Genomic DNA, 25,729 nt, shown 5'->3' on the forward strand with positions numbered 1-25,729 from the left:
AATGATAAGGAATAGTAATCAAAACTTTCCTGGCAGATTGAAACTGTGTGTCGACCGAGACTCAAACTCGGGAGTTCGAGTCTCGGTCCGGCACACAGTTTTAATCTGCCAGCAAAGTTTCATATCAGCGCACACTCTGCTGCAGAGTGAAAATCTCATTCTGGAATACTAATCGACCTTGCGTCTCTGGTGTGAATCTCAGCACGCATCAAATTTGTAGTAGGCAAATCCCCTTGTTCCTCGTAAACTGTACTAAATCCTTCAAATACTGAATATGACAAATTTCTATCCTTCTGAGGCAGATGCAGGTACACCTTTCATGTTTTTAAGGGGTTGTGATGTCTACATTATTTACATGTACTCTTCTATATGTCCGCCTGTTCCTTCTTGTTACCCCATTTCCTCAGTGTGCAGTTTTATTTATTTGGCAACTCTTGGATGCTTGTAAAAGCTGTTCCCTGGCATTTGTAATGTCAAAACTATAAATACTACACAGCAAAAATACTTCTTCATTTAGTTCAACTTGTTGACATATTATTTTTCACGTGCACTTGGAACTCATCAGGGAACTTGACTTGCCTGCAAAAGACAATTTAAAATTGCTCAAAGAAATGTCTGCTACCAGATTAACTGCCTTTGTCACAGATTGTGAAACCACAGGAGCTTGTCAACTTGAAACCACTGCTAAAGGCGTATTTGTACATTTTTGTCAGCAGTAGATACTGCTGCAGCTGCAAGTGTCTGGTTTAAATTTTCCTTTAATATTTTTGGTTCTCTAACATAAGAGTTGCAATTTGCTAGTCATTCACAGTACAATACAGTTGAATTACTTTCATTACAAGCATCTTCCATCTGATCTCTAATCTTAACTATTCTCTGTTTCAGCATACTTTCCAAAAATATCTGCAAGATTAACACAAAGAGTAAAGTAATGAGATAAATAGCATAGTGTCACACCTCAGATAAACAAGACAACAAATCACTAGTAATAAACAAATATTATCAGGAAAATACTGCTTCAATGAAAGTCGAGGTAGCCAGGAACTATCTCATAACTCCATTATGCTGTAAATAAAGCTGTTTTCTTGACAGAGATAGTCTCACACCTTTTTATTCCATTTCCTGGCTTATCAGTCACTGTGGCCTCATTCAACACTCACAGTGAGCATCTTCAGGCTGCAACAAGGACAATATCTGGTGTAATACAGCTGGCTGACAAATGGGTTATGTGTGACAGAGTGAGAATCGATCCCACGATCCAACACTATTATGAACAGGCAGGCGGCAGCTGTCCAGATGATCAGGTATCTGTATCCAAGCACCTCCATCCACAAGGCATGCATACCTGGTGTGCCCATGAACATAGACAATTTGAATGCATAGCAATGTGTTACCTTGCCAGGTATGTCCTGCCACACAGAAACAAGAAGCTATTTACTACTCCCAGCTTGCATACAAGCACATGTGGCATAGTGAAATGTGGCTGGCCGGTGTGGCCGTGCGGTTCTAAGCGCTTCAGTTTGGAACCGCGTGACCGCTACGGTCGCAGGTTCGAATCCTGCCTCGGGCATGGATGTGTGTGATGTCCTTAGGTTAGTTAGGTTTAAGTAGTTCTAAGTTCTAGGGGACTGATAACCTCTGAAGTTAAGTCCCATAGTGCTCAGAGCCATTTGAACCATAGTGAAATATGAAAGAATAGTGTGCCAGCACTGTCCAGCAAGCTGGCAAGAAGTAAAAGATTAACAGCCTATTTTATAAAACTGAGATAATAGCAGCTGTATTTAAAAATAGCAGTGTTCCTGTTTTTCGCTGTATAAAATGTTACTTAAATAAAGTTATAGCTGTGTAACAATAGTTAATTACTAATGCAGTTCCTAAATGTTACTTCTCTTTGTCAACGAAACCTTTGATTTATTCCACATACCTGAGGATTCTTCTTGATGATAATATCTATGGATCATGATGGATCAATAAAAAGATAAATTGACAGTTCCATTGTTTTGTGTTAATACTTTATCATTTAGGTTTCATCTCGTATCTTTGACTGTTTTGATTCTTATTTACATACTAGCATCTCCAAATGTTATGCTCTAATAAATATTAACTTCATACTTGAAGCTCAGAGTGAAGCAATGTTTTACTGTTTTTTGGTGCATGGAAATAGAATAGTCCTTAAAAAGTTATTTGAAAAGAAATTAAGAAGTAAGTTTAAATTTATACTCTATGGAGAGCTTCACATCATTCAGTGGCCAATTCTGCAACAGGGAAGAGGTGGTATTTCACTATTGGTCTTTTTTTAAATGTACATTTTGGTTTCTTTTATTTTACAATCAGCCTTATCTATATTCTGATTCCTTGGATTTTATCATGTATTTCTTTCATTGTTGCAGGAAAATGGAGGCAAGTCACCTTTGTCTGCTATCCAGTTGGCAGTATCACCATCAGCAAAGGATTATCCATTCCTCAATTGGAACTGGCGAATAATTCGACGTATTTCTTTTTTGGGAGCTATGTCATTAATTGTGGCAACCGCATGTGCTGTCATTGCAATTATGGTCAGCATACCCAAAAGCTGCAAGCCGGCGCATGAATGGTGGCAAGGAACACTTTTCTATGAAATATTCCCAGCATCTTTCATGGTTAGTAATATTTTTTATGACAGCACTGTGGTGTGTCAGGTACCAATGTTTTATTTCTTTGGGCATGTTAGAATGCATGTACAAAAAGTATATAGTGAAAATTCAAACTGTGATAGTGTCATTTATGTATTTTGTTTCATTATTTTGCATCTTCATATCATGTAATGCCCAGTCAATCTGTGGCAGCATTAGGGTCTTTGTCATTAGTTATCAGTAAAGATTAGAATTCCACGTGCTATAAAATCTCAGAAAATGAATGCATTCATGCGCTATCAAACTACAATACATGCATGATCAAGTGAAAACTACATTAAAATATGCACAATCATTAATTTTTTGTTCCTGATTTATTAATTCACTCCCCGTTTTGCACAGTTAACAACTAACATTTCTAAATTATTTTCTGTGAGTTTCCTGCACTTACCAGTCAAAATAGTTTTGAGCAGAAAATGACCTCTTTACATCACAAGAAGTTATAGGCACAAATTTAAATGAGCAAATTTGTGACAATGTCAGGTCAACTTTTTCATTCATGCTTTCACCACAAAATACCTTGTTCATTGAACAAAAAATCCATAATCTGGGTTTTTGTTTATGATACAGTCCAATTTGTTCTTTGCATCATCTCTCACTTTCCCATGGGCATGACTGAGGTGTCCTTGAGATTCCTCAACAATTGACATTGAGTCTACATCTGCATCTACACCTCTGCATCATCTACATGGCTACTCTGCATATTACATTTAAATTCCTGGCAGAGGTTTCTTTGACTCAGCTTCACAATAATGCTCTGTTATTCCACTCTCAAACAGCTCGCGGAAAAAACAAACACCTGTATCTTTCCATGCAAGCTCTAATTGCCCTTATTTTAATATGATGATCATTTCTCCCTGTGTACGTTGGTGTCGACAAAGCACTCTCGCATTCAGAAGAGAAAGTAGCTCATTGAAATTTCATGAGAAGATCCTGCCACAATGAAAAACACATTTGTATTAATGATGTCCACCCCAAATCCTGTATCATGTCCTTACACTCTCTCTCCTATTTCTCAATAATACAAAATATGCTGCACTTCTTTGAACTTTGTCAATGCACTCCGTTAATCCTATCTGGTAAGGATCCCACACCATTCAACAGTAGTCCGAAAGAAGACGGACAAGCATAGTGTAGGCAATCTCTTTAGTAGACCCGTTGCATCTCCCAAGTGTTGTGCAAATAATGTGCTGTCTTCTTTTCACCTTCCGCACAATATTTTCTATGTGTTCTTTCCAATTTAACTTGTTCATAATTGTAATTCCTAAGTATTTAGTTGAATTTAAGGCCTTTGGATTTGATTGATTTATCATGTAACTGGAGTTTGATGGATTCCTTTTAGCGTTCATGTGAATGATCCCACACTTTCCGCTGTGTGTTGACAATTTTCGCACCATACAGATATCTTATCTAAATCATTTTACAGTTGTTTTTGATCTTCTGATGGCATTACTAGATGATAAACAATGGCATCGTCTGCAAACACCTAAGACAGCTGCTCGTATTGTCTCCTAAATCATTTACACAGAGAAGGAACCACAGAAGGCCTATAATGCTACCTTGGGGAATGCCAGAAATCAGTTCTGTTTTACTCGATGACTTGCCGTCAATTACTCCATGCTAAGACACTGAGACAGGAAATGACGAACCCAGTCACGTATCTGAGATGATATTCCATAAGCATGCCATGTGATTACAAGTTGCTTGTGAGGTAAGGTGTCAAAAGCCTTCAGGAAATCTAAAAATATGGAGTCAGTTTGAAATTCTTCTTATATATGCATTATGCGTGTTTTTTCACCAAAAAGGTCAAAATATGCAAACACCCATGGAAAAAGTATACATATTTGGATTCAGAAAGTAATTAAATGGATACATCCTCCTAAGTCTAAGCTACAAGGGTGAGTCAAATGAAAACCTTAAATATTTTTTTAAATTTTATTTATTGTGTAGAAGTGGTACAAAGCTGTATCACTTTTCAACATAATCTCCCCCATGCTCAATGCAAGTCCTCCACCACTTACAAAGTACAAAAATTCCTTTAGAAAAAAATTCTTTTGGTAGTCCCCGCAACCATGCACCATGACTACTCTGTAAACATGCTGCAATGTCATTCAGTGTCACTCAGTAGGTTTCCTGCACTATGGCTTCAACTGCTGCATTATTCTGTGGAGTCACAACTCGTTGTGCCTGACATTGCCGAGGAGCATCTTCCACTGAAGTCACACCATTTGCGAACTTCATACTCCAGTCGTAGACTTGCTGCTGTGACAAACATGCATCACCGTACTGGACCTTCGTTCATAGATAAATCTCAATAGGTTTCACACCTTCACTACGAAAAAACCGAATAACAGAACGCTGTTCTTCCCTGGTGCAAGTCGCAAGTGGGGCGCCCATCTTTATACTGATACTGTGACGATATGTGTGCATCTGCACTATGCTGCCACCTACAGGCCATTCTGCATGCTGTTTGTAACACATTTACCAACTTACAGGATAATGGTGCGAAATTTTGATTTGTTATTACATTTGACTCACCCTCCTATATCCAGTGATCGTGTAGAAACACATATTTGTATGGAATTCTCATGTTTATTAATTATATAGGAATTTATCCATTTGTGAACTGTAGCATTTATTCCATAAACCTTCAGTTGATGTAGGAGGATATTGTGATTAATGAAAGTAAATAGCTTAGATAGGCCATAAATAATATCAGCCAGTGCTATAGTGTTACTGGTACTTAATATTTGTAACATTTTTCAAGTGAATGTGCAAATGGTGTTCTCTGTTGAACAACTCTTTTAAAATACAAACTGTAATATACTAAGGATGTTATTGTAGGATACCATGGTAGAGTACACCTCTTTCTCAATTTTTTTTGAAAATGGTGCCGGTAGTGCAAAAGGTTGCTCATTATTTACATCTCTCCTCCCACCTTTCTTGTGGAGGGATTTAATAATGGCATATTTCAATTGCTCTTGAAAATTGTTAAGTTCAGAAAAGACATTACTTATTATGTGGGGACAACTCTTAAGTATTCTGTTGGAAACATCATCAAATCTAGATGACAAAATTGTTAAGGCTTTAATGGCCACTTTTTGACAAACTGCCTGTTGGCTTCTGTCTCAGGTTCTTTGGCATATGTTCATCTCATAACTTTCCAGATATTTTGCCAGCACAAGTGGCTGACATTATGAGAGTTTCACCCTCCATTGCTGGTGGTGAACTGAAGCTGAATTCGGGGACACAGTCTACATGTAGCTGGTGCGCCAATGCCCAAAGTCTTCTCGTGGTCATTTCCAGTGCAGTTCTCCTCTTGCTACCTGCAACAGTCATTCACCGCAGCATGGGAAACCAGGATCCATTTACCTTGAGGCTTTCTTCTTTCTTATTGAAACTTTTCTTTTGTTCATGTATTTTTATAGCTTCTCTGAACAAGTGGCTGTTATAACTCTTCTCTATAGCCAGAACTTTTGTGTCAGCAAATTTTACTAGGTGGGCGGTCTCACAAAGCGTGTGCTCTGCCACGACCGATTTCTCGACCTGTCCCATCCTGCAATGTCGCTTATATTCTGTGATCCTGGTGTTGATTGATCATCCAGGCATTCCAACATAAACATTTCCACATGTGCATCGTATGCAGTATATTCCTGACATTGCAAGTAGGTTCCTCTTACCCTTTTCTTATCTAAGACACTCTTTGATCATCGTTTGTCAGTTTGTAAATAGTCTTTACACTGTGCTTGCGCAATATATGGCTAATTCTGTCTGGCAATGTATGGCAGAAAGCCTGTACACTGTGCATGTTCAGAGAAGGTAGAGAAACACACAAACACGAGAATAGCTTCAATAAGAAAGCCTGTACCCGACTTTTCTTTTTCTGATGTATCACTTTTCTGATTGTTTGACTCTGTTATACTTTTAATATAACTTGTGGAGTACCCATTGCTCCTCAGAACACTTTAAAGGTGTTGCATTTCACATCTGAGGCACTGTGGCTCACATATTCATGTTGCTCGCATTATGAGCATATTAATCATGCCTCTTTTCTGGCTTGGCTGGTGATTTGATAGTTCGTGGAGGTATCAGTCCATGTGTGTCAGTTTTCAGTACACACTTTGTCTCAAGTTTTCACCATCCCTTGTGACCAGCACATCTAGAAATGGTATTTTTTTGTCCTTTTCTACTTCCTTGGTAAATATTATGTTGGGATGGAGGCTGTTCAAGTGTCTTAAGAAGTCACCGAGCTGTTCCTTACCATGGCTTCACACAACGTAGGTCTCATTGACATATCTGTAACATGCCTTAGGTTTAAAAGGTGCCAAGCATGGCGTAAAGGCTATTTACAAACCAAAAAAGTAGGTCAAAGAGTGTCTCAGGTAGACAAAGAATAAAGGGGACCCACATGCAGTGTTGGGAATATGTTGCATACCATGCACATGCAGAAAAGTTTATGTTGGAATGACTAGATGATCAATCAATACCAGGATCACAGAACATAAGCAACATTGCAGGTTGGGGCGGGTGGAGAAATTGGTCATGGCAGAGCACGCACTGTGTGAGACCGACCACCTAGTAAAATTCGCTGACACGGGAGTTCTGGCTGCAAAGAAGAGCTATCACACCTGCATGTTCAGAGAAGGTAGAGAAATACACAAACATGAGAATAGCTTCAATAAGAAAGCCTCAAGGTAAACAGATACAGGCTTCCTGCGCTGCAGAACGTTGCAGGTAGCAAAAGAAGAACCACACCAGGAATGACTGCGGAGAAGCCCTTGGACATTGGCACGCCAGGTGCAAGTAATCTGCAGCCGTGAGATCGTCTTAAGGCCACCACCAGCAATGGAGAGTGAAACTTTGACAATGGCACCACTTGTGCTGGCAAAATGTAAGGAAAATCATCAGATGTGCTGCACGAGGTAGCCAAGCAGTCTAAGGCACCCTATTACGGCCCGTGTGGCTTTCTCCGTCAGAGGTTCGAGTCCTCCATTGGACATGGATGTGTGTGTTGTCCTTAGCATAAGTTAGTGTAAGTTAGATTAAGTATGTACAAGCCTAGGTACCGATGACCTAAGCAGTTTGCTCCCATAGAACTTAATACAAATTAATGAATCATCAAATGAACATCGGCCGAACAACCCGAGACACAAGCCAACAGGCAGTTTGTCAAATCTAGATGATCTTTTATTTTTAAAAGAGCATGAAATTTTTTTCATTTTGGAGGGAGAAGTGCGTGAGAAATGGACATGAGAGAATTTTGTGGGATTTGCTTTTACAACATATTGCTTTGATGTTTCTGCTTAACTGCTTGTTCATATTTTTTCAGCTGCATTTAAGAAATGATTATTAATCATACCTGCTACCTATGACTAAACATTTGTAGCTCTTCCATTCAGGCCAGTTGTGATTTTATCCTATCTGTGGTCTTTTATAGATTCAAGACTAGCATCAGAATTACAGTTTGTGACGTAATATGCATGTTTCTTCTTTTTAATAACTTTCATTAGCAATTTTGAGTACTTTTTGTAGTGTTCAACTACTGTAAGATTTTTGCTTCGTGTCAACAGATACATTTCTTTTTTCCTTACTCAAGATTCTTTTATGCCCTTAGTGATCCATTGTTGTGGCTGTTTAATGTCCTTTCTGATTAATAATGAGGAAAACTATTTTCAAATATTGATATTAATTTATAATAGAGTAGATTGAAGTTTATGTCAGGAGTTTGTTCACTATACATTTATCCTTCTTATAAACTGTTCTTAAAAACTTTTGTTCTGAAGTAATTTATTTTTCTAACTGATTCTCTCTAAGCAGAATCCATACTGTAAGCCACTATATTTTTTATTCTAATTAACTGAGCATAATTATCAGAGAGCAATTTTTACAGTGAATACAGCTATTTTTTTGTTTTGAGCTTAAGAAACATTGTCATGGTTTGACTGTCTTTATTCACATCTGTTGGCGAGTTAATTACTGAGATGAAACTGTGGGAGCTAAATTAGTTTTCCAGAGCATTCTTTCTGTCAGAATCCTTTTTAATCTACATTGAAAATACCACAACCCATTAATCACCAGTACTTCTTGTTGTCAGATAGATAGCATGGTAAGGAATCTATATGCCTCATAAATGGTTCAGAATTTCTCAGTAGGGTTCGATATACAGTTACAATTAACAGTGAACTAAATACTGTGACTGCAATATCAGAGAGTCGCCCTTGAAATCAGTTAATGTATACAAACACGTGGGTCTAACAATTTGTGGGGACATAAGATGAAATGATTACATAGGCACTGTTGTAAGTAAAGCAGGTGGCAGACTACTGTTCATTCATAAGGTATTGGGAAAATGCAAGTTGTTTACAAAGGAGATTGCTTGCCTAACACTAATGCAATCCTTCCTAAAATGTTGTTTAAGTGTGTGGGACCCATATGAGATAGGACTAGCCACAGCTCGTACTGAAAGGTTGTTAGGCACAGCTGCCCCAAAATACATATTAAAACACATCTCTCAGTTGATAGTTACTGACTTAAAATTATCAGAATGTATTTTGAATAATTCCCACACAGATTTACATAAGACAGTCAACATGCTTGGAACTGTTGCTGTCAGCCGATGGTTTTCGAACAGGTAGTAGGTATGGTTGCACCAAAACAAGTGCAGGTTAACCTCTATTTAGTGTGAGCATTGGGGGCATATCTTATACAGAATACAGCTTAATCCTAATCAGTTGAAGTCCATATTTGGTGGATTTTATATTATAACTTATGAATAAATGCTGTTTCAAAGCACCAATGGATTGGTTATCTGGAAAACATGCCATTATTGGTATGATTTGTTGTAAGAGCATGACAGGAAGAGTCACATTGATGGTGAAAGAATTTTCATATTTCGCTACTTTTATATCATAACTTGTGTCATGAAAGCATGCATTTTCAAGACAGTGGCACATTGAAGGCATATTGAAAATGTGTCACTCTCTGTAATGTTTGTTAGAATTAAATGTCAGTTAATTACACACAGAAAATTAGCAAATTTAGCTGCAGACTTACAGTATCAAAGATTGTGGATTCGTTTTTTTGGGAAACCTCGAGCCACACCTGGATAGGTCTAACTGGGGAAACTGAACATGTACAATGAGGGGCAGCATATGAATGATCGCAGGTTTGTTTGTTTGTTTGATCAAAAGAAGAGCATCACGGAAATATGGAAAAAGCTGAATTTGCCAACCCGTGAAGTTAGATGCCAACTATCTTGTGAAAGCCTAGTCACAAAATTTCAGGAACTAGTATAGCGAGGAACCTAAGAATATACTACAAGCCCATACATGGGCTGTAATTATTGTACAGCAGTGAACCGTGGTACATATGCGGAACTGATTCACACTAGCTATCAAGAAGGGAGACCATGCACTGTTAGTGAAACTGTTTTATGCAAATGGAGCAATTGCAATGCTCTATTGAGAGAGTATGTCTGACGGAAAAGTCTAAGGAGAGGTCCGATGTCATTGAATGGTTTAAAGAAGATGAGGAAGAGGAAGGCTTCCTATCCGAGTGCAACCCAACCCAACCCAACCCAACTATCCGAGAGCAAGTTATTGATTGGGTTGCTGGTGTTGTAACTGACTATGGATGCTGTTTTATGGATGCTGCATCTTGTCGACATCTTTGGTACTCATATTGAACAACATGTGGAAGCAGCAGTTAATAATAAACTCAACATTATGTCTTTCTCACATTCTTGACCTTTTCTGCCCATGTCCAGTTTCTACTCCATTACATGTGCAAACATTTTTACGTATCATTCTAGCATTCTGGTAGCCAAAATCAGAACCTTTTTTTTTGTGTAAATCAGTTCCTCATTAATGAATTAGAATATTGTGGTGTGTGTACTGTAAGACCTTCGGTACACACACCATCAGATTATTTGACTTCTCGCTCTAACGAAGTAGACGAGTGTCAGCAATATGTCTTGTGGTATTATCGTGGCATGTTTATCTTCTGCCGTTAGGTCAGACGATAGAAATGCCACATGCACGCTTAGAGTAACAGATTGACGGTGACCAACTTTAAACAGAACTTGATTAATTTTCACACACATTTATTAAAATAATAACAAGCATAAAAATAACTTAACTTGGTTCTGGATGCTATTTACAATTGACAATCTGAAGTTCCTGTGGTCTTGGTATGTTAATCTTATTCTCACATATCTCTGATACTTGACAAAGTGTCTATACATTTCTCTTCATGGCTATGTACAGGAATATGGTAATCTTATTAGGCACAGACTGAAACTTGACTGCAGACTAATGCAGACTGACTAATTGGAGGTCTGTACACTCGTTATAATTCCTCGCGTGTTCTGGTATGACTACACGAGTGTGATCCCCGAGGAGAAAAGGTTCTACATATTAATACGCGGATCGGCAGAAGCAGAATTTGGTCCGTCTCTAAGACAGCGCCATCTTGTAGTGCGGAGTCGGACGAGCACTGCGCTTGCGCTGTTGTGCTTAGGGGGGCGCGCTCTATTGGGAAAGTTGTGTACGCGCTGACTACGCAGAACTATGTACACAACAAATATCTACCCTTTTCTGCTGCCATATAATAATTACATCCCATACAAGACATCTTTAAGTAGTTACACTTTAATTATAACCATCTGGTACATTCAAACAAAGATACAAAGTTTAATAAAATAGTAGGTAATGTACTCACTCTTTCCTCATTCAGCTTATATGTAATTCTCAGAGTATCTGTCTAATAAGATTTAGTCCATTTTATTCAACCAAAAAAAGTTTTGTACCATATTCAAACATACAGATAACTTTTCCTGCTCCATAGTGCAGTGTATAATATGATCAACATTCATCAAAACTAAAAACTATGTACCAGATGGGGACTCAAATCCATATCCCTGCACTACTCATGCACTCCTCATAACCAACTCAAAGTTCCAGCTTGCCGGTTATTTCCCTCCAAATCTAGAGAGCTACCCCAAGGCTGCTAAACTTGCCTCTCTGGAAGAAATGATAACTGTGGAAAATTAATGTTAATAACAGCCTCAGGAATGTTACTGAGATGAAATCTTTATACTCTTTTAGTGGATTAAAACTCATTGAACATAGAGGAAAAATTAAAAATTTTGAACAAGTAGTGCAGTGGTCCAGGTTTATGTCCTAGTCCTGCACACTAAGACAAATTAAACCATAAGCTTTCTACCTAGAAACTCTAATTGTACAAGTTCTTTAAGACCAAGGAAGTTAAATAATTTAGATATTTCGTTATTCTGCATGTTGTAATATGTTAATAGTGTGAGCTTCGTATTGAGAAACTAGAGAAGAGTAATGAAATTTCACAAGTCCCCCACATCATTTCCCTTGATACTTTGACATTGTCTTTATCCAGTAGGAATTGTTTAGTTATGATATTTAAGTGATTTGTTAAAGATATTTTAAACGTACTGTTTCTGAAGAGAGAGCTTTTCGAGTACAATTCATGAAGCTAAGTAATTTGATAGAAATATTTGAAGCGTATCATTTCTGTAGAGAAAGTGTTCCTGTGCAGTTCATGAAGCGTATGTTGTATATTTGAGTGACATTCATCTTTCTTTTAAAGCATGGCTAATGAGCTCAATCTGTGACTGAAGTGCTGGCATTGCATACACAGGTTTTCTCATTGAATTTTGTTCACTGTTTTGTTACTACCACATCATGTTTCTGCAAGTACCTTTTTTTCTTTCATGCAGGACAGTAATGCTGATGGAGTTGGGGACTTTCCTGGAATGTTACAGCACATGAAGTACCTTGACAACCTAGGAGTTCGTGTTGTGCACTTGAATTCTATATTTGCTGCCGACCATTATCCAGATCATTTTGCTCATCCAAAAAACTTACTTGAAATAGATCCATCATTAGGAACATTGAAAGACTTTCAAGCTGTTGTGAGCATTCTGCACCAAAGGAATATTTCTGTGGTAGTTGATCTCCCCGTTGCTGAAGCAATTCATGTGTTGGCAGGTAGTGATGTGACTACATATAATGACACAAGTCATGAAGAGACTTACACCAAGGCAATCTTTGCTGATGCTGAGGATGACATAATTGCTGAAGCAGTGGAGTTTTGGTTAAATCAAGGAATTGATGGATTTTATTTAAAGGGGCTGGAATATGTTGTGCATGGCAGTGATTTTTCAGACAGTATAATAAGGTGGCGAAAGCTGATAGATAAGTTTCCAAGCAGGATACTAATGTGCAGCATGGCTGCAATCAATGCCTTGGACTTTGATGCAAATCTGAGGCATATGGTCTTAAGTCATATGGATCTTGTTGATGTATATATTAACATCTCTTCAGCTAATGCTGGAACTGAAATTAAGGAGCAAGTTAATAAGATCTTCTTTGGTCCTGTATTTGGCAGGTAAGATACAGTCAAAAATTTTTACTACCATTTGCTTGGTATTGAAATGTGGCAGTTTTATTGTAGGTTTCTCTTATGTTATGTTAATTAACTGTTCCCTCTCTTAAAAAGTGGTAAATATTACAGAAAGAAAACAGAATAGTAAATCCTTCTCGCAGGCTATCACCTTCTTTTTGTACAGATTCCACAGAAGAATGTTTGTTCATTTGAAGCAGTGGAGTTTCTGTCTTATTTTTTCTAGGTATGTTCCCATATGTCTACAGTCTCTGAAATTCTTCAGCATCATGTTCTACACAGCCATTTTACAATGTTTGTCACAGAGGTTCTTATATCCATTACAAAAAATAAGGATTTCAGTTTATAGTTTATGCTTTCCCCTTTGTTTTTCCCTTGTTTTTAGTGTCTCATAGACGGAGAACACATTATTTTTACTTGCAATAGTGTGATGACTGAAGATTTCATCATAAATTCACTCTTTTCATTAACGACAAATACAATGAGTATATGTATTATGACACAGATTTAAGAAAACCTAGGTTCCTCAAGAGATTTCTGCAAGATAATTTGTTATTCTCACTGCACACTTCTCTAAAGCAAATACTTCATTGAAATTGACTGTACTGCAGATTTTGACATAGGAGAGTATTTTTGAGATCTTCTAGCAAACCTTTCTGCAGGTCAACTCAAACAGAGAGATTTCTGAGTGCAAAGTAGGCTGAACTGAACTTTTTGCTTAACCTTATTGCTCACTATATCTAATGTTTCCGCTCTGTCTTATTCATGTCTCATTTGGTAATGTGACCCCCTGTTCTCTGTTGTTATGATAACACTGTATCCCTGAAAGAAGTGTTTTTGAGAACACAAGGAGGGTGATTCATCAACAGTTAGAGGTCAGTCGCTTATCTCTGCTTTTATAGATGAGTGTTACTGCCACATTGCGTATTTCAGTTTTACGCCATGGCTCACTTACTGGTTACAGTGGTAACTTATAGGGGGGGGGGGGGGGGGGGGGGGGTGCTACCCTATCAGCACAAGATTTGAAATATCATCATAACTTGGCAAGTTACTGCTTTTAGTGATGTAATGATTTTTGTGATCCCTCTATCAGATGATTTGGCAAAATTGTTTTTTGGTGGCGGAGTTTGCAATGCCTATCTAAGGAAATACAGTGGACTGCCTTTGCTGGAGCATTTTCTGAGCTCTTGTTGTATTTAGTGGCTAATGATTCGAATTTTGTATTGTGTCTTGATGTTAGTGTCATCATGGAGTAAAATATAATTTACTTATCAACTTTATTCATTTCATGTCTAATAATGTTCCAAATTCTCCTAGCTGTGTTCTTAGTATTTTGAATTATAGTACATGATTTTTGGCTTGTTAATGACATGGGGAAGAATTTTGCAAATACTGCTTCTTTTGCATTTCTAATTATTAAAAGAGTTAGTCCTCTGTAATATAGAAAAATCTCTCATCTAAGCACAAGATACTTGGATGCTAGATGTTCGTCATCTTTTCTCTGAGTGTACACTGTAATTTCCTCTGTTTCATGATAAAGTAAAATTGAATTCATAGTGTTGTAAGAATATTTTTAGCAAAAAAATAAGATTTCTTATCTGCTGTGTGCTGTTGGCAAACTTTTTCACATTTTTCATCCTGTAAATTCTCACTAATATTGTAACTTTGTCAGCATTTACAATTCTATGAAATTTTATTTTTGCCTTCTTAGTCAAATCCGATTGATGAGGATACTTTATTGCTGTCCTCTGAAAATCTTGGTCAGATAAACCATTTATTAGGGGGTTCAAATCTGTTTTATGAACTACTGTGTCAGTTCTTGTTGGGAATGTTATTGTGGCAGTGAAACAAAAGCTCCAGGTACTCTTGACCATAAGTATCAAGGGTGAAATCAGTATTGAAATCACCACATACACTTCCCAAATCATCATAGATAATCAGTTCCCATTTATTTCTACTAAGTCTTATTAGTAAGCTCTCAGATTGCTAAATAAAATTTTAAACATATTCTATATAGGCTGTAGATATTCAGAACTGCTACCTTGTACATTAAGAAGTGTACTGCTGAAGTGCAAATTTCAGAAAACTTTTCAATAACATACTCATCAAGCACTATGGCCTGAGACTTTAATCCATTTTTGTATGCACGAGGTGTGGCAGTAGTCACTTAGTCGAAAACGCAGTACAGTGTTTTGTAGCTTCTGTGGTTTATACATAATAACTGAAATTGTTTAAAGTGTCCTCAGTAGTTATCTGGACATTTAAAACATTGTTTAAACTCATATAATGTCACATAATTCCCCACTATTACCAGCAATGTTTTCAAATTCTTGTTCTATCATATCCCTTAAATGGTGTAGTTTTAATGGTTTTGTAGCACAAACATTGTCTTTCAGTATTCCTCGCATTGAAAAATCACTCTCTCTGAGGTCTGATGATCTTGGAGGCCAACCGATTTAACACTCCAGAAAATTGTCATCCAAAAACGCACAGACCTGTAATCCAAAATGTAAGTGGAGCATCATCTTGCTGCCAGATGAGGTTGTTTCATACAGTTTCAAGTATTGGGGTATTGGTGTAATTCAATAACAGTGTCTCTTGAAAGTTCAGTTATACCTTTCCACAATCAATGGTTCAAATGGCTCTGAGCACTATGGGACTCAACTGCTGAGGTCATTAGTCCCCTAGAACTTAGAACTAGTTAAACCTAACTAACCTAAGGACATCACAAACATCCATGCCCGAGGCAGGATTCGAACCTGCGACCGCAGCGGGCTTGCGGTTCCAGGCTGCAGCGCCTTTAACCGCACGGCCACTTCGGCCGGCTTTCCACAATCACAGTCCCATCAAAAAGATAAGGGACTATCAATTCTTCCTTGCATTTACCAGCCAAAACCATAACTTGTGGAATATTTAACTTCTCCTCAATGGTAAATCATGGATTTTCAGGAGACTGATACACATAATAGTGTTTTTTAACTCTTCCGTGTAAATTAAAACTTGCTTCATTAGATTAGAGGATTGTTTTGCAAAATAAACGTTTGCACTGTGTATCGTGCACCAGTCACAGAATTCATGTCTTTGATCAGGATCATTCTCATTTAGGACATGTAATAATGCAATTTTATAAGTCTACAGTTCTAATGTTTCTAACATTCTCCTTAAACTTCTATCAGAAAATTGTAGTTCCTTAGCAGCTATTCTTGCTAAATTGTTGAGTGACTGAACAAATGCCTGGCAATGAGCTGCAGTTCTTATTCAGTAGTTACTAATTTTGGGCAACCACTGTGTGGTAAGTCAGCTACAGAAGCTGTCATCTTGAACCTTCGATTTAATTAGTAGATTTCTTGTCTGCTTGGTGCCTGTGTATACAGCCACTTTTTAATGGAAGATCGTCTTACATATTCATAATTATGATCAAATTTCCACCTCATCTGTAAATCAAACAGGTTCTGTTTCATAGGTAATTTTCTGTTAATAATGTATAGTTCTCATGTTTACAATGGATACACAAAGTCGCTTGTTAATATCAAATCAATTATGCTATCACTCTTTAAACAAATTTCACTGGATGCACATTTTGTAAATTTTCAATGTTGGTGATAGTATAATATAAGTGGTCTTCAGTCCTGAGACTGGTTTGATGCAGCTCTCCATGCTACTCTATCCTGTGCAAGCTTCTTCATCTCCCAGTACGTACTGCAGCCTACATCCTTCTGAATCTGCCTAATGTATTCATCTCTTGGCCTCCCTCTACGATTTTTACCCTCCACACAGCCCTCCAGTACTAAATTGGTGATCCCTTGATGCCTCAGAACATGTCCTACCAACCGATCCCTTCTTTTAGTCAAGTTGTGCCACAAACTCCTCTTCTCCCCAATCCTATGCAATACCTCCTCATTAGTTATGTGATCTACCCATCTAATCTTCAGCATTCTTCTGTAGCACCACATTTTGAAAGCTTCTATTCTCTTCTTGTCCAAACTGTTTATCGTCCACGTTTCACTTCCATACATGGCTTCACTCCATACAAATACTTTCAGAAATGACTTCCTGACACTTAAATCTATACTCGATGTTAACAAATTTCTCTTTTTCAGAAACGCTTTCCTTGCCATTGCCAGTCTACATTTTATATCCTCTGTACTTCGACCATCATCAGTTATTTTGCTCCCCAAATAGCAAAACTCCTTTACTACCTTAAGTGTCTCATTTCCTAATCTAATTCCCTCAGCATCACCCGACTTAATTCAACTACATTCCATTATCCTCGTTTTGCTTTTGTTGATGTTCATCTTATATCCTCCCTTCAAGACACTGTCCATTCCGTTCAACTGCTCTTCCAAGTCCTTTGCTGTCTCTGACAGAATTACAATGTCATCGGCGAACCTCAAAGTTTTTATTTCTTCTCCATGAATTTTAGTACCTACTCCGAACTTTTCTTTTGTTTCCTTTACTGCTTGCTCAATACACAGATTGAACAACATCGGGCAGAGGCTACAACCCTGTCTCACTCCCTTCCCAACCACTGCTTCCCTTTCATGTCCCTCGACTCTTATAGCTGCCATCTGCTTTCTGTACAAATTGTAAATAGCCTGTAGCTCCCTGTATTTTACCCCTGCCAGCTTAAGAATTTGAAAGAGAGTATTCCAGTCAACATTGTCAAAAGCTTTCTCCAAGTCTACAAATGCTAGAAACGTAGGTTTGCCTTTTCTTAGTCTAGCTTCTAAGTTTGGTATTTTTCACATCTGTCAACACCTGCTTTCTTTGGGATTGGAATTATTATATTCTTCTTGAAGTCTGAGGATATTTCACCTGCCTCATACATTTTCCTCACCAGATGGTAGAGTTTTGTTAGGACTGGATCTCCCAAGGCCATCAGTAGTTCTAATGGAATGCTGTCTACTCCAGGGGCCTTGTTTCGACTCAGGTCTTTCAGTGCTCTGTCCAACTCTTCACGCAGTATTGTATCTCCCATTTCATCTTCATCTACATTCTCTTCCCTTTCTATAACATTGCCCTCAAGTACATCACCCTTGTATAGTCCCTCTATATACTCCTTCCACCTTTCTGCTTTCCCTTCTTTGCTTAGAACTGGGTTTCCATCTGAGCTCTTAATATTCTTACAAGTGGTTCTCTTTTCTGCAAAGGTCTCTTTAATTTTCCTGTAGGCAGTATCTATCTTGCCCCTAGTGGGATAAGCCTCTACATCTTTACATTTGTCCTCTAGCCATGCCTGCTTAGCCATTTTGCACTTCCTGTCAATCTCATTTTTGAGACGTTTATATTCCTTTTTGCCTGCTTCATTTACTGCATTTTTGTATTTTCTCCTTTCATAAATTAAATTCAATATTTCTTCTGTTACCCAAGGGTTTCTACTAGCTCTCATCTTTTTACCTATTTGATCCTCTGCTGCCTTCACTATTTCATCCCTGAAAGCTACCCATTCTTCTTCTACTGTATTTCCTTCCCCCATTCCTGTCAATTGTTCCCTTATGCTCTCCCTGAAACACTGTACAACCTCTGGTTTAGTCAGTTTATCCAGGTCCCATCTCCTTAAATTCCCACCTTTTTGCAGTTTCTTCAGTTTTAATCTACAGTCATAACCAATATATTGTGGTCAGAGTCCACATCTGCCCCTGGAAATGTCCTACAATTTAAAACCTGGTTCCTAAATCTCTGTCTTACCATTATATAATCTATCTGAAATCTGTCAGTAGTGATAGTACTTAATTATTTACCAAAAACTTGACCATGGTCAGAATTGTGCAGCAGTTAAGTGACTTAATGCTGCACCCAGTAATAGTGACTCACACATTCCTCATAGTATGCTTACAGTAACGTAACTTGTGTTCATCGTGGTGTATCTGTTCAGTTTCTGTGACCCACTATGATGTTCTGTTATACATAGCAGATTTTTAGAAATATATTTAAATTTTCCATTTTCCTTAAGTGATATGTGAAATCCATTTTTCTTTTTAGCATTCTCCACTGACTTGCAACTATGTCTATGGTTATTTGCCTGCTCTGTCTTTCAGGAACACTTATTCTAAAAAACACCTAGTGAAAATATTAGAAATTGCAAGGATTAGGCAGACAGTGTTTGGGTTACAATCAATGCCTATGGAAATTAGTTGTGGAAGTAATCTGTTACCATAAATATTCAGAGGTAGACCAGACCATGTGTGGTGTGACTGTGTGAGGGGAAATGGATCAATCAAACCCATGTGTGATCACCCTGCTGTACTGAGCAACTCGTAAAGCTCTGCATTTACATATTCAACAGAATGCTACATCCAGGACGTATCGTATTGCTCAAAGAGTGACACAATCTTTGCATTTGTGTGAAGAGCATTCACACTTTCTCCAGAGGGCTAAAATCACAGGGGACATTGCTGAGCTCTGCAATTGGGTTAAAAATATTGTTACTTAGTGTCCTCTATACAAGATATTCTGTACTAGTTCAGACTTTCCCACACATGACAACTCACTAATAGAAAGGTCTTCCTGTGTGATCTGGACGCTTTTGTACTCTGTCTCCACAGCAGTGAAGTGGTTGGAGAGATCTAAAGTAATGCTAACAGATTTGCAGCATCTCATGAAACTCTTTACTGATCTATAGATTTGAGCACTTTCCTGTTATCTATCCTATTCCTAACTTTGCTGCTCCTCTCACTCTGCCTATGCTGCTGTCAGATTTGAGTTTCAAGATCAGCTGCTCTTTGTCCATAATCAACAACTACTACAGCACCAAAGGCTAGCCACAGCTCCAATCAAGCTGGCTTGTTTCATAGCACCCAACATGGAAAAGTGTGGTAGTCTTCACACTGTTACACAGTACTCACTACTCTACCATAGTTTCCACACATCTTCATTGTGACAGTATCTTCTCTTTAGTCTAGACAGTTTACATACTGACAGATGTTTAATGAAAAATTCCAATTACATGACTTTTACTTTTTTTCATAAAAAATGATTGACTTAAATTTGATGTTATGGAAGAAATATGTATATGTGATAACTGATAGGTTACCAAAAATTTTTTGATTAAAAACAATATTTCTAGTATGTGATTTAACTGCCACAAAATCAAGCAATAACTAAGTCCCAAGTTGCTCACCTGTAAAACCTCAAAACTCTCCAGACATACAACTGAAATTTTTGCTACGGGACCACTTTCAATCACATTTGTAGGCACAGATGTCATTGCTCATATTGTAGGAAGCACTGTGTCTTTATTTATTATAATAAAATAACAAATCTTCTTCAGTGCTTTGCTATCCTGTTCCTCATCTAAAAACTGTTCTTATGACTAATTGTCTTCATACTGAGTGTAATATAATCATGTGAACTGCACTGTGGGATTACTGCCTTAACTGAAGTGCCATTTTTTAAAAAAATTGGTAATAGTCATCAATATTTTTTACTTCAGTTTGTCAATGAAAAAAGTATCACATAGAGAGTTCAAACCACTGTGAAAATCAGTACCTATTGAATACTTACAGTCTACTTATTGAAGGTCTGTCAGCTGGGTAATCCTAGGCACATAGGCTAGTGTCATGTGAGATAGCACTGCCGTGTGTGTGTGTGTGTGTGTGTGTGTGTGCGTGTGTGCATGCGTGCGTGGGTGGGTGCATGTGGCAGGGGGAGGGGGGGGGGGTGTGGAACACATGTGAGCTTGTACGTGTGTGCATGCTTAGCATCTCCGGTAGCATAACATTATTCTGCTGAAATGTGTGTGCTTTCTTTCCATTAATGGGCTAATCCTTGTGGTGAATACGCACCATTTTTACTGGCATGGAAATGTTAATGTGTGTATAATGTGTCTACATTATGTGTTGCAGTACTGAACCAAATTCTACTATTCACGGCAAACTATTTACATAGTACTGAAACAAACAACAGAAAACAGTATTTACACTAGCTTTTGAACCCTCCCTCTTTCTCTAGTTGAAGTACACGCATTCACACACAGACACCCAAAGATACAAACCTGCATCCATGGCAAGACAGATTGATGATTATCGATAGCAATTGCCTGGACAATTGAGGTGCGAACAGGGTCTGGAAAGATGCTTGAGGTGAGCAGGGGGTAGCACAATAGTGTGATGCAGATCTTTTGATAGGTGACCCAGTAGCTGGACAACTAGACAAAAGGCATTTAGAAGATAGAGCATATAAGAGGTAGAGAGAGGGAGGAGGGGTGAGGATGGAAGGGGGAAAATAGAGGAAGGTAGAGATGAGGAGGGAGACTGGGAGGGGAGAGAAAGAGAGAGAGGTGTAAAAAGAAGAGAGGGCGGTGAGAGAAGGCACTGTGCAATCTCGATGGGGAAGAAGTGGTGTGGTCAGAGGAGAGAAGGCAAAGGCAGGGTGAGGCAATGGGAAAAAAATTAGTGGAAGTTTAGACCAGGAGGGACTACAAGAGTGCAGGATATGCTTGAGAGGCAGTTCTCAACATCATGCTGGAAGGGAGTATCCATATGGCTTGTGCCAGATGGATGGATGGATGGACTAAAGCAGCTGTTGGAGGGATTTGTGTTGTGGTGCACAACATGTTTGGCAAATGAGTGGTCAAGTTTGCAGTTTGTGTTAGTTTGACAGTGGTCATTCATGCAAGTAGGCAGGTGGTTACTTGTCACACCCACATAGAATGCTTCACAGTAATCACAGCATAGGTAATATATAACACGGAAGCTTTCACAGAGGCCTCTGCCTTTTATAGGGCAGGAAATGCCTGAGATTGGACTGCTGTAGGAAGTGGTGGGCGGATGTATTATGAGACAGGTATTGCACTTGGGTCGACCACAAGGGAATGATCCGTAGGGTGCAGGATTAGAACCAGGATTGGAAGAGGGATGGACAAAGATATTTTGTTAGGTTCGATGGATGGCAGGTGGCAACATTGGGTAATGTGGGTATATCCCTCATCTCACACCATGAGAAAGTATAGTTGAAGACATGATAAAGGGTGTGGTTGAGCTTTTCAAGGGCATTGTAATACTGGGTGACCAGAGGTGGCTGGCTAATAGGTTTACTGGTGTCAGAGGAGGTGTCGGCATGGGATATCTGTTTATGAGTGAGTTGAATAGGATATTGTCAAAGGCTCTGGTCAGGTTATTGGTGTATTTTGTAAAACTCCTGCTTTCCACTGAAGATGTGGCGTCAACAAATGGTAAGGTTGTAAGAAAGAGATTTTTTGACATGTAACAGGTGATAACTGTTGGTGGGTGGTGCACTTGATATCAACAGACATATTAACAGAGCCATCTGAGATGTGGAGAGTGACAAGTAGGAAGGTGGCCCATTGAGTTGAGAAAGACCAGGTGAAGTGCATTTAGCATTAGGTGTTGAGGTTGTGGGGGAAAGAGCAAAGGTGGTCCCTGCCACGACTCCAGATCATGAAAATGCCATCACTGAATTTGACTCAGACAAGGGGCTGTAGGTTAGGAAGGATTCCTCCAGATGACTCAAAATAAATTGGCATAGGACAGTGCCATGCAAGTACTCTAGGCTGTACCATGGATTTGTTTATAGATTTTGTTTTTTGAAAGTGAAATAATTGTGGGTCAGGATGTGTTTGGCTAGGAGAATTAGGAAAAAGATTGTGTGTTTGGTATCAGCAGGACATTTGGAAAGGTAATGTTTCATAGTTGCAAGGCCATTGGCATGGGGGATGTTGGTGGACAAGGACATCACACTCACAGTGACCAATAGGGAATCTGGGGGTAATAGGACAGGAACTATGGGAAGGCAGTGAAGGAAGTGAGTGGTGTCTTGAATTAAGTGAGTGGTCTCTTGAATGTAGGATGGTAGGTTACAGATGTTGGTCAAAGAGGTTCGTTTTGTGGGAGCATTGTACCTAACAGCAGGGGGATGATGAGTAGGGCTATCTGTATAGTTGGGTGGTGTTTGGGGAGTAGGTGGTGGTCAACCCAGGTGCAAGACATGTTCCATACACTCACCTGTCACTTCCTACCACAGTCCAGTCACAGGATTTTCTAAGTATAAAAGGCAGGGCTACATCTGAAAGCATCCATGTTACATATCAGCTATGCTGCAATTACTGTGCAGCATTCTGTGTGGGCATGACAAATAACCAACTGTCTACTCATGTGATTGGCCACAGCCAAACTGTGGCAAGCTGCAAATGTGACCATCGAATTGCTGGATGTGTTGTGCATCACAAAACAGTTGATTCACTATGTGAGACATTTGGATACTCACTTCCAGCACTAATTTCTTTGAATTACACAGGTCTCTCCATAACCTGCCTTCTTGCAATCCACCTAGCCTAAACATCAGATAACCTGTTTACCACTGCCTCACGTTGCCTTTCACCTTCCCTCTTCTGTCCATATCACTCCCTTACAGATTGTGTACTGTCTTCTCTCACTGCCACCACCCCCATTCATGTGGGCACTCCCTCTCGCCTTCTTCCACCCCTCTCCTTTTCTCTCTTCCCTCCAAGTCTCCCTCTTCATCTCTAACGTCCTCTACTTTCCTTCCCTCCATCCCTGACTGCTCTCCCTTTCTCTGCCTCTTATATGCTCTACCCTCTGAACTCTTTCTTTTTGTCTTGTACAACTGACAAGATATCTGTCAAAAGACCCACATCAAACTACCATGCTACCCCCTACTTATCTCATGCATCCTTCCCTACCCCCTCCCCACCTCCATCTGCCTAGGTAACTGCTATCAATAATCAACAGTCAGTCTCACTGTGGCCATGGGTGTGTAAATTTAGGTGTGTGTGTGTGTGTGTGTGTGTGTGTGTGTGTGTGTAAATGTGTGTACTTTCACTAGAAAAAGAGCAGGAGCAATCAATAATCAACAGTCAGTTTAGCTGTGACTGTGGGTGTGTTAGTTTTGATGTCTGTGTGTGTGAGAATGTGTGTGTTTTGATTAGGAAAAGAGCAAGAGCTTGATAGCATGTGTAAATACTTTTTTCTGTTGCATGTTTCCATGTGCCACACTTCAGTGATTTGTGGGTGAGTGGTTGCCTTTCTTTTATATTATGTGTTGTTCAATCCAGGAATTTCCATTGTTGTTAAAGTGTTTTTATATTAATTCAACATTGTTCGCCTAATACAGAATCGGAATGAGGTAAATTACAGGTCTCCTGTCTTAATCTAACAAAAAATATTATCTAATTATAAAGAGACAAAACGGCTGATAACTACTTGACTACTGGAAGTAAAATACATAGTATGGATGTAGGTGTAGATTGCTGACTGAGACACTTAAAGTGGATGTACTAGTCCTATATTTCAGAGGTTTTTGTATTCTTTATACAGAGAGAAAGGAGGGGTTTGGTGTGGATGGTTGGTGTAGTGGTGTTAACATAAGAAGGCCGATGGATGAGTGATGCACAGTGGCAGGGAGCAGCATACTACATGATGATCCAACCAATGGCATAATTGTGCCACATCTTCCTGTAGCAAGCATTTCAGGATGTGCATAGAATATTTAGCATTGATTTTTATATTAGTTTTGATATGGTGAGGTTATGTAGCCACTATGGTGTTCATTATGGATAGCATAAAACAAACATGACAAGTATTGTGTTTAGGAGTGATAGTTATACGAATTTGTAAATTCTACTAGAGAGAGTCAGAAGCAGAAACAGTGGCCCAGTGTAGTGCTCACCCCAGTGACATCAGTTAACAGGGTAGGCAATGGCCGAAGCATGAGGCATGGACAGAGACAGAGAACACACTGGTATCACTGAAAAATTTCTTTCATCTCTCTTTGCACAGAACAAATCACGTAGCTGCCTTCTTACATGATGCACACCACTGTCAAGTTATTCAGATCCTAAGTTGAGAGAGCCTGTTGTGAAGGCAAGAGGAACAGATATGTCTTGTCCTCACAGCAGGCTGGTCCCTCCCAACTAAGGATCTGAGTGACCTGGCCATCCTTTCCAGTTATCACCAACCAATCCAGGTTCCCTCTCTGAAGGAGGAACATACAAGTTCTAAAAACTGAGAATAATATTTCTACTTTCAATGTTTCTATTGGTGGTATTAGGTATTTTATCGGACAACAACTTTGTCCCCTTCTAATATAAAAGTTTTCTCAATTGAATTTTCCCATTGAGACTATAACTATTATTTATGTTTCACATTTTCACAATTTCAGGTTTATGCAGCTCACTATTTTACATGAAAAATAATGATTCCATAGTAATTTCCATGTGTGTTGATAAAAACAATAAGTATGTAAAATGTGAGACCGATAAATGTTACAACGGCCCTGATTTGTGAACATTGATTTTGTGATTTATTTGTTCAGCAGGCCTAACTATCCGTGGATCCACTGGAATATGGGTAGTGTGGAAACTGACAGGCTTGTTAATCGTCTGCAGACAGCCAATGGAAGTCTGGCAGCATTGCTGTTCAACATGATGTTACCTGGTACCACATCAGTATTTTATGGAGATGAAATTGGTTTGGAAAATTACCACAACATTGAGGTAACTAGTTCTTATTCTTAAAGACTTACCTAGCTCTCAAGTGAAATAATGAAAGATGGAGGAATTTGCAATTGCACTCACTTGGAAAGGAAGATTTCCATTATTTGTTCAGACTTGCCCATTTAATGTATTCTGGAACACATAGGGATTA

General features: G+C 38.7%; 1 protein-coding gene across 3 annotated transcripts in view; it reads left to right on the plus strand.

Moving 5' to 3' along the window:
- The window catches only part of LOC124619381 (neutral and basic amino acid transport protein rBAT-like), an 84,065-nt gene that overhangs the window by 39,779 nt on the left and 18,557 nt on the right, over positions 1-25,729 (plus strand). For 2 of the 3 annotated variants that reach the window (XM_047145717.1, XM_047145719.1), the window contains exons 5-7: positions 2,391-2,639; positions 12,421-13,091; positions 25,398-25,578. In XM_047145717.1, the coding sequence (XP_047001673.1) occupies positions 2,391-2,639; positions 12,421-13,091; positions 25,398-25,578 (1,101 nt within the window). The remainder of the gene's footprint in view (positions 1-2,390; positions 2,640-12,420; positions 13,092-25,397; positions 25,579-25,729) is intronic. The other variant, XM_047145720.1, reaches the window with a different exon arrangement.

Source organism: Schistocerca americana, chromosome 6, assembly GCF_021461395.2.
Source record: "Schistocerca americana isolate TAMUIC-IGC-003095 chromosome 6, iqSchAmer2.1, whole genome shotgun sequence".
Taxonomy (NCBI): Eukaryota; Metazoa; Arthropoda; class Insecta; order Orthoptera; family Acrididae; genus Schistocerca; species Schistocerca americana.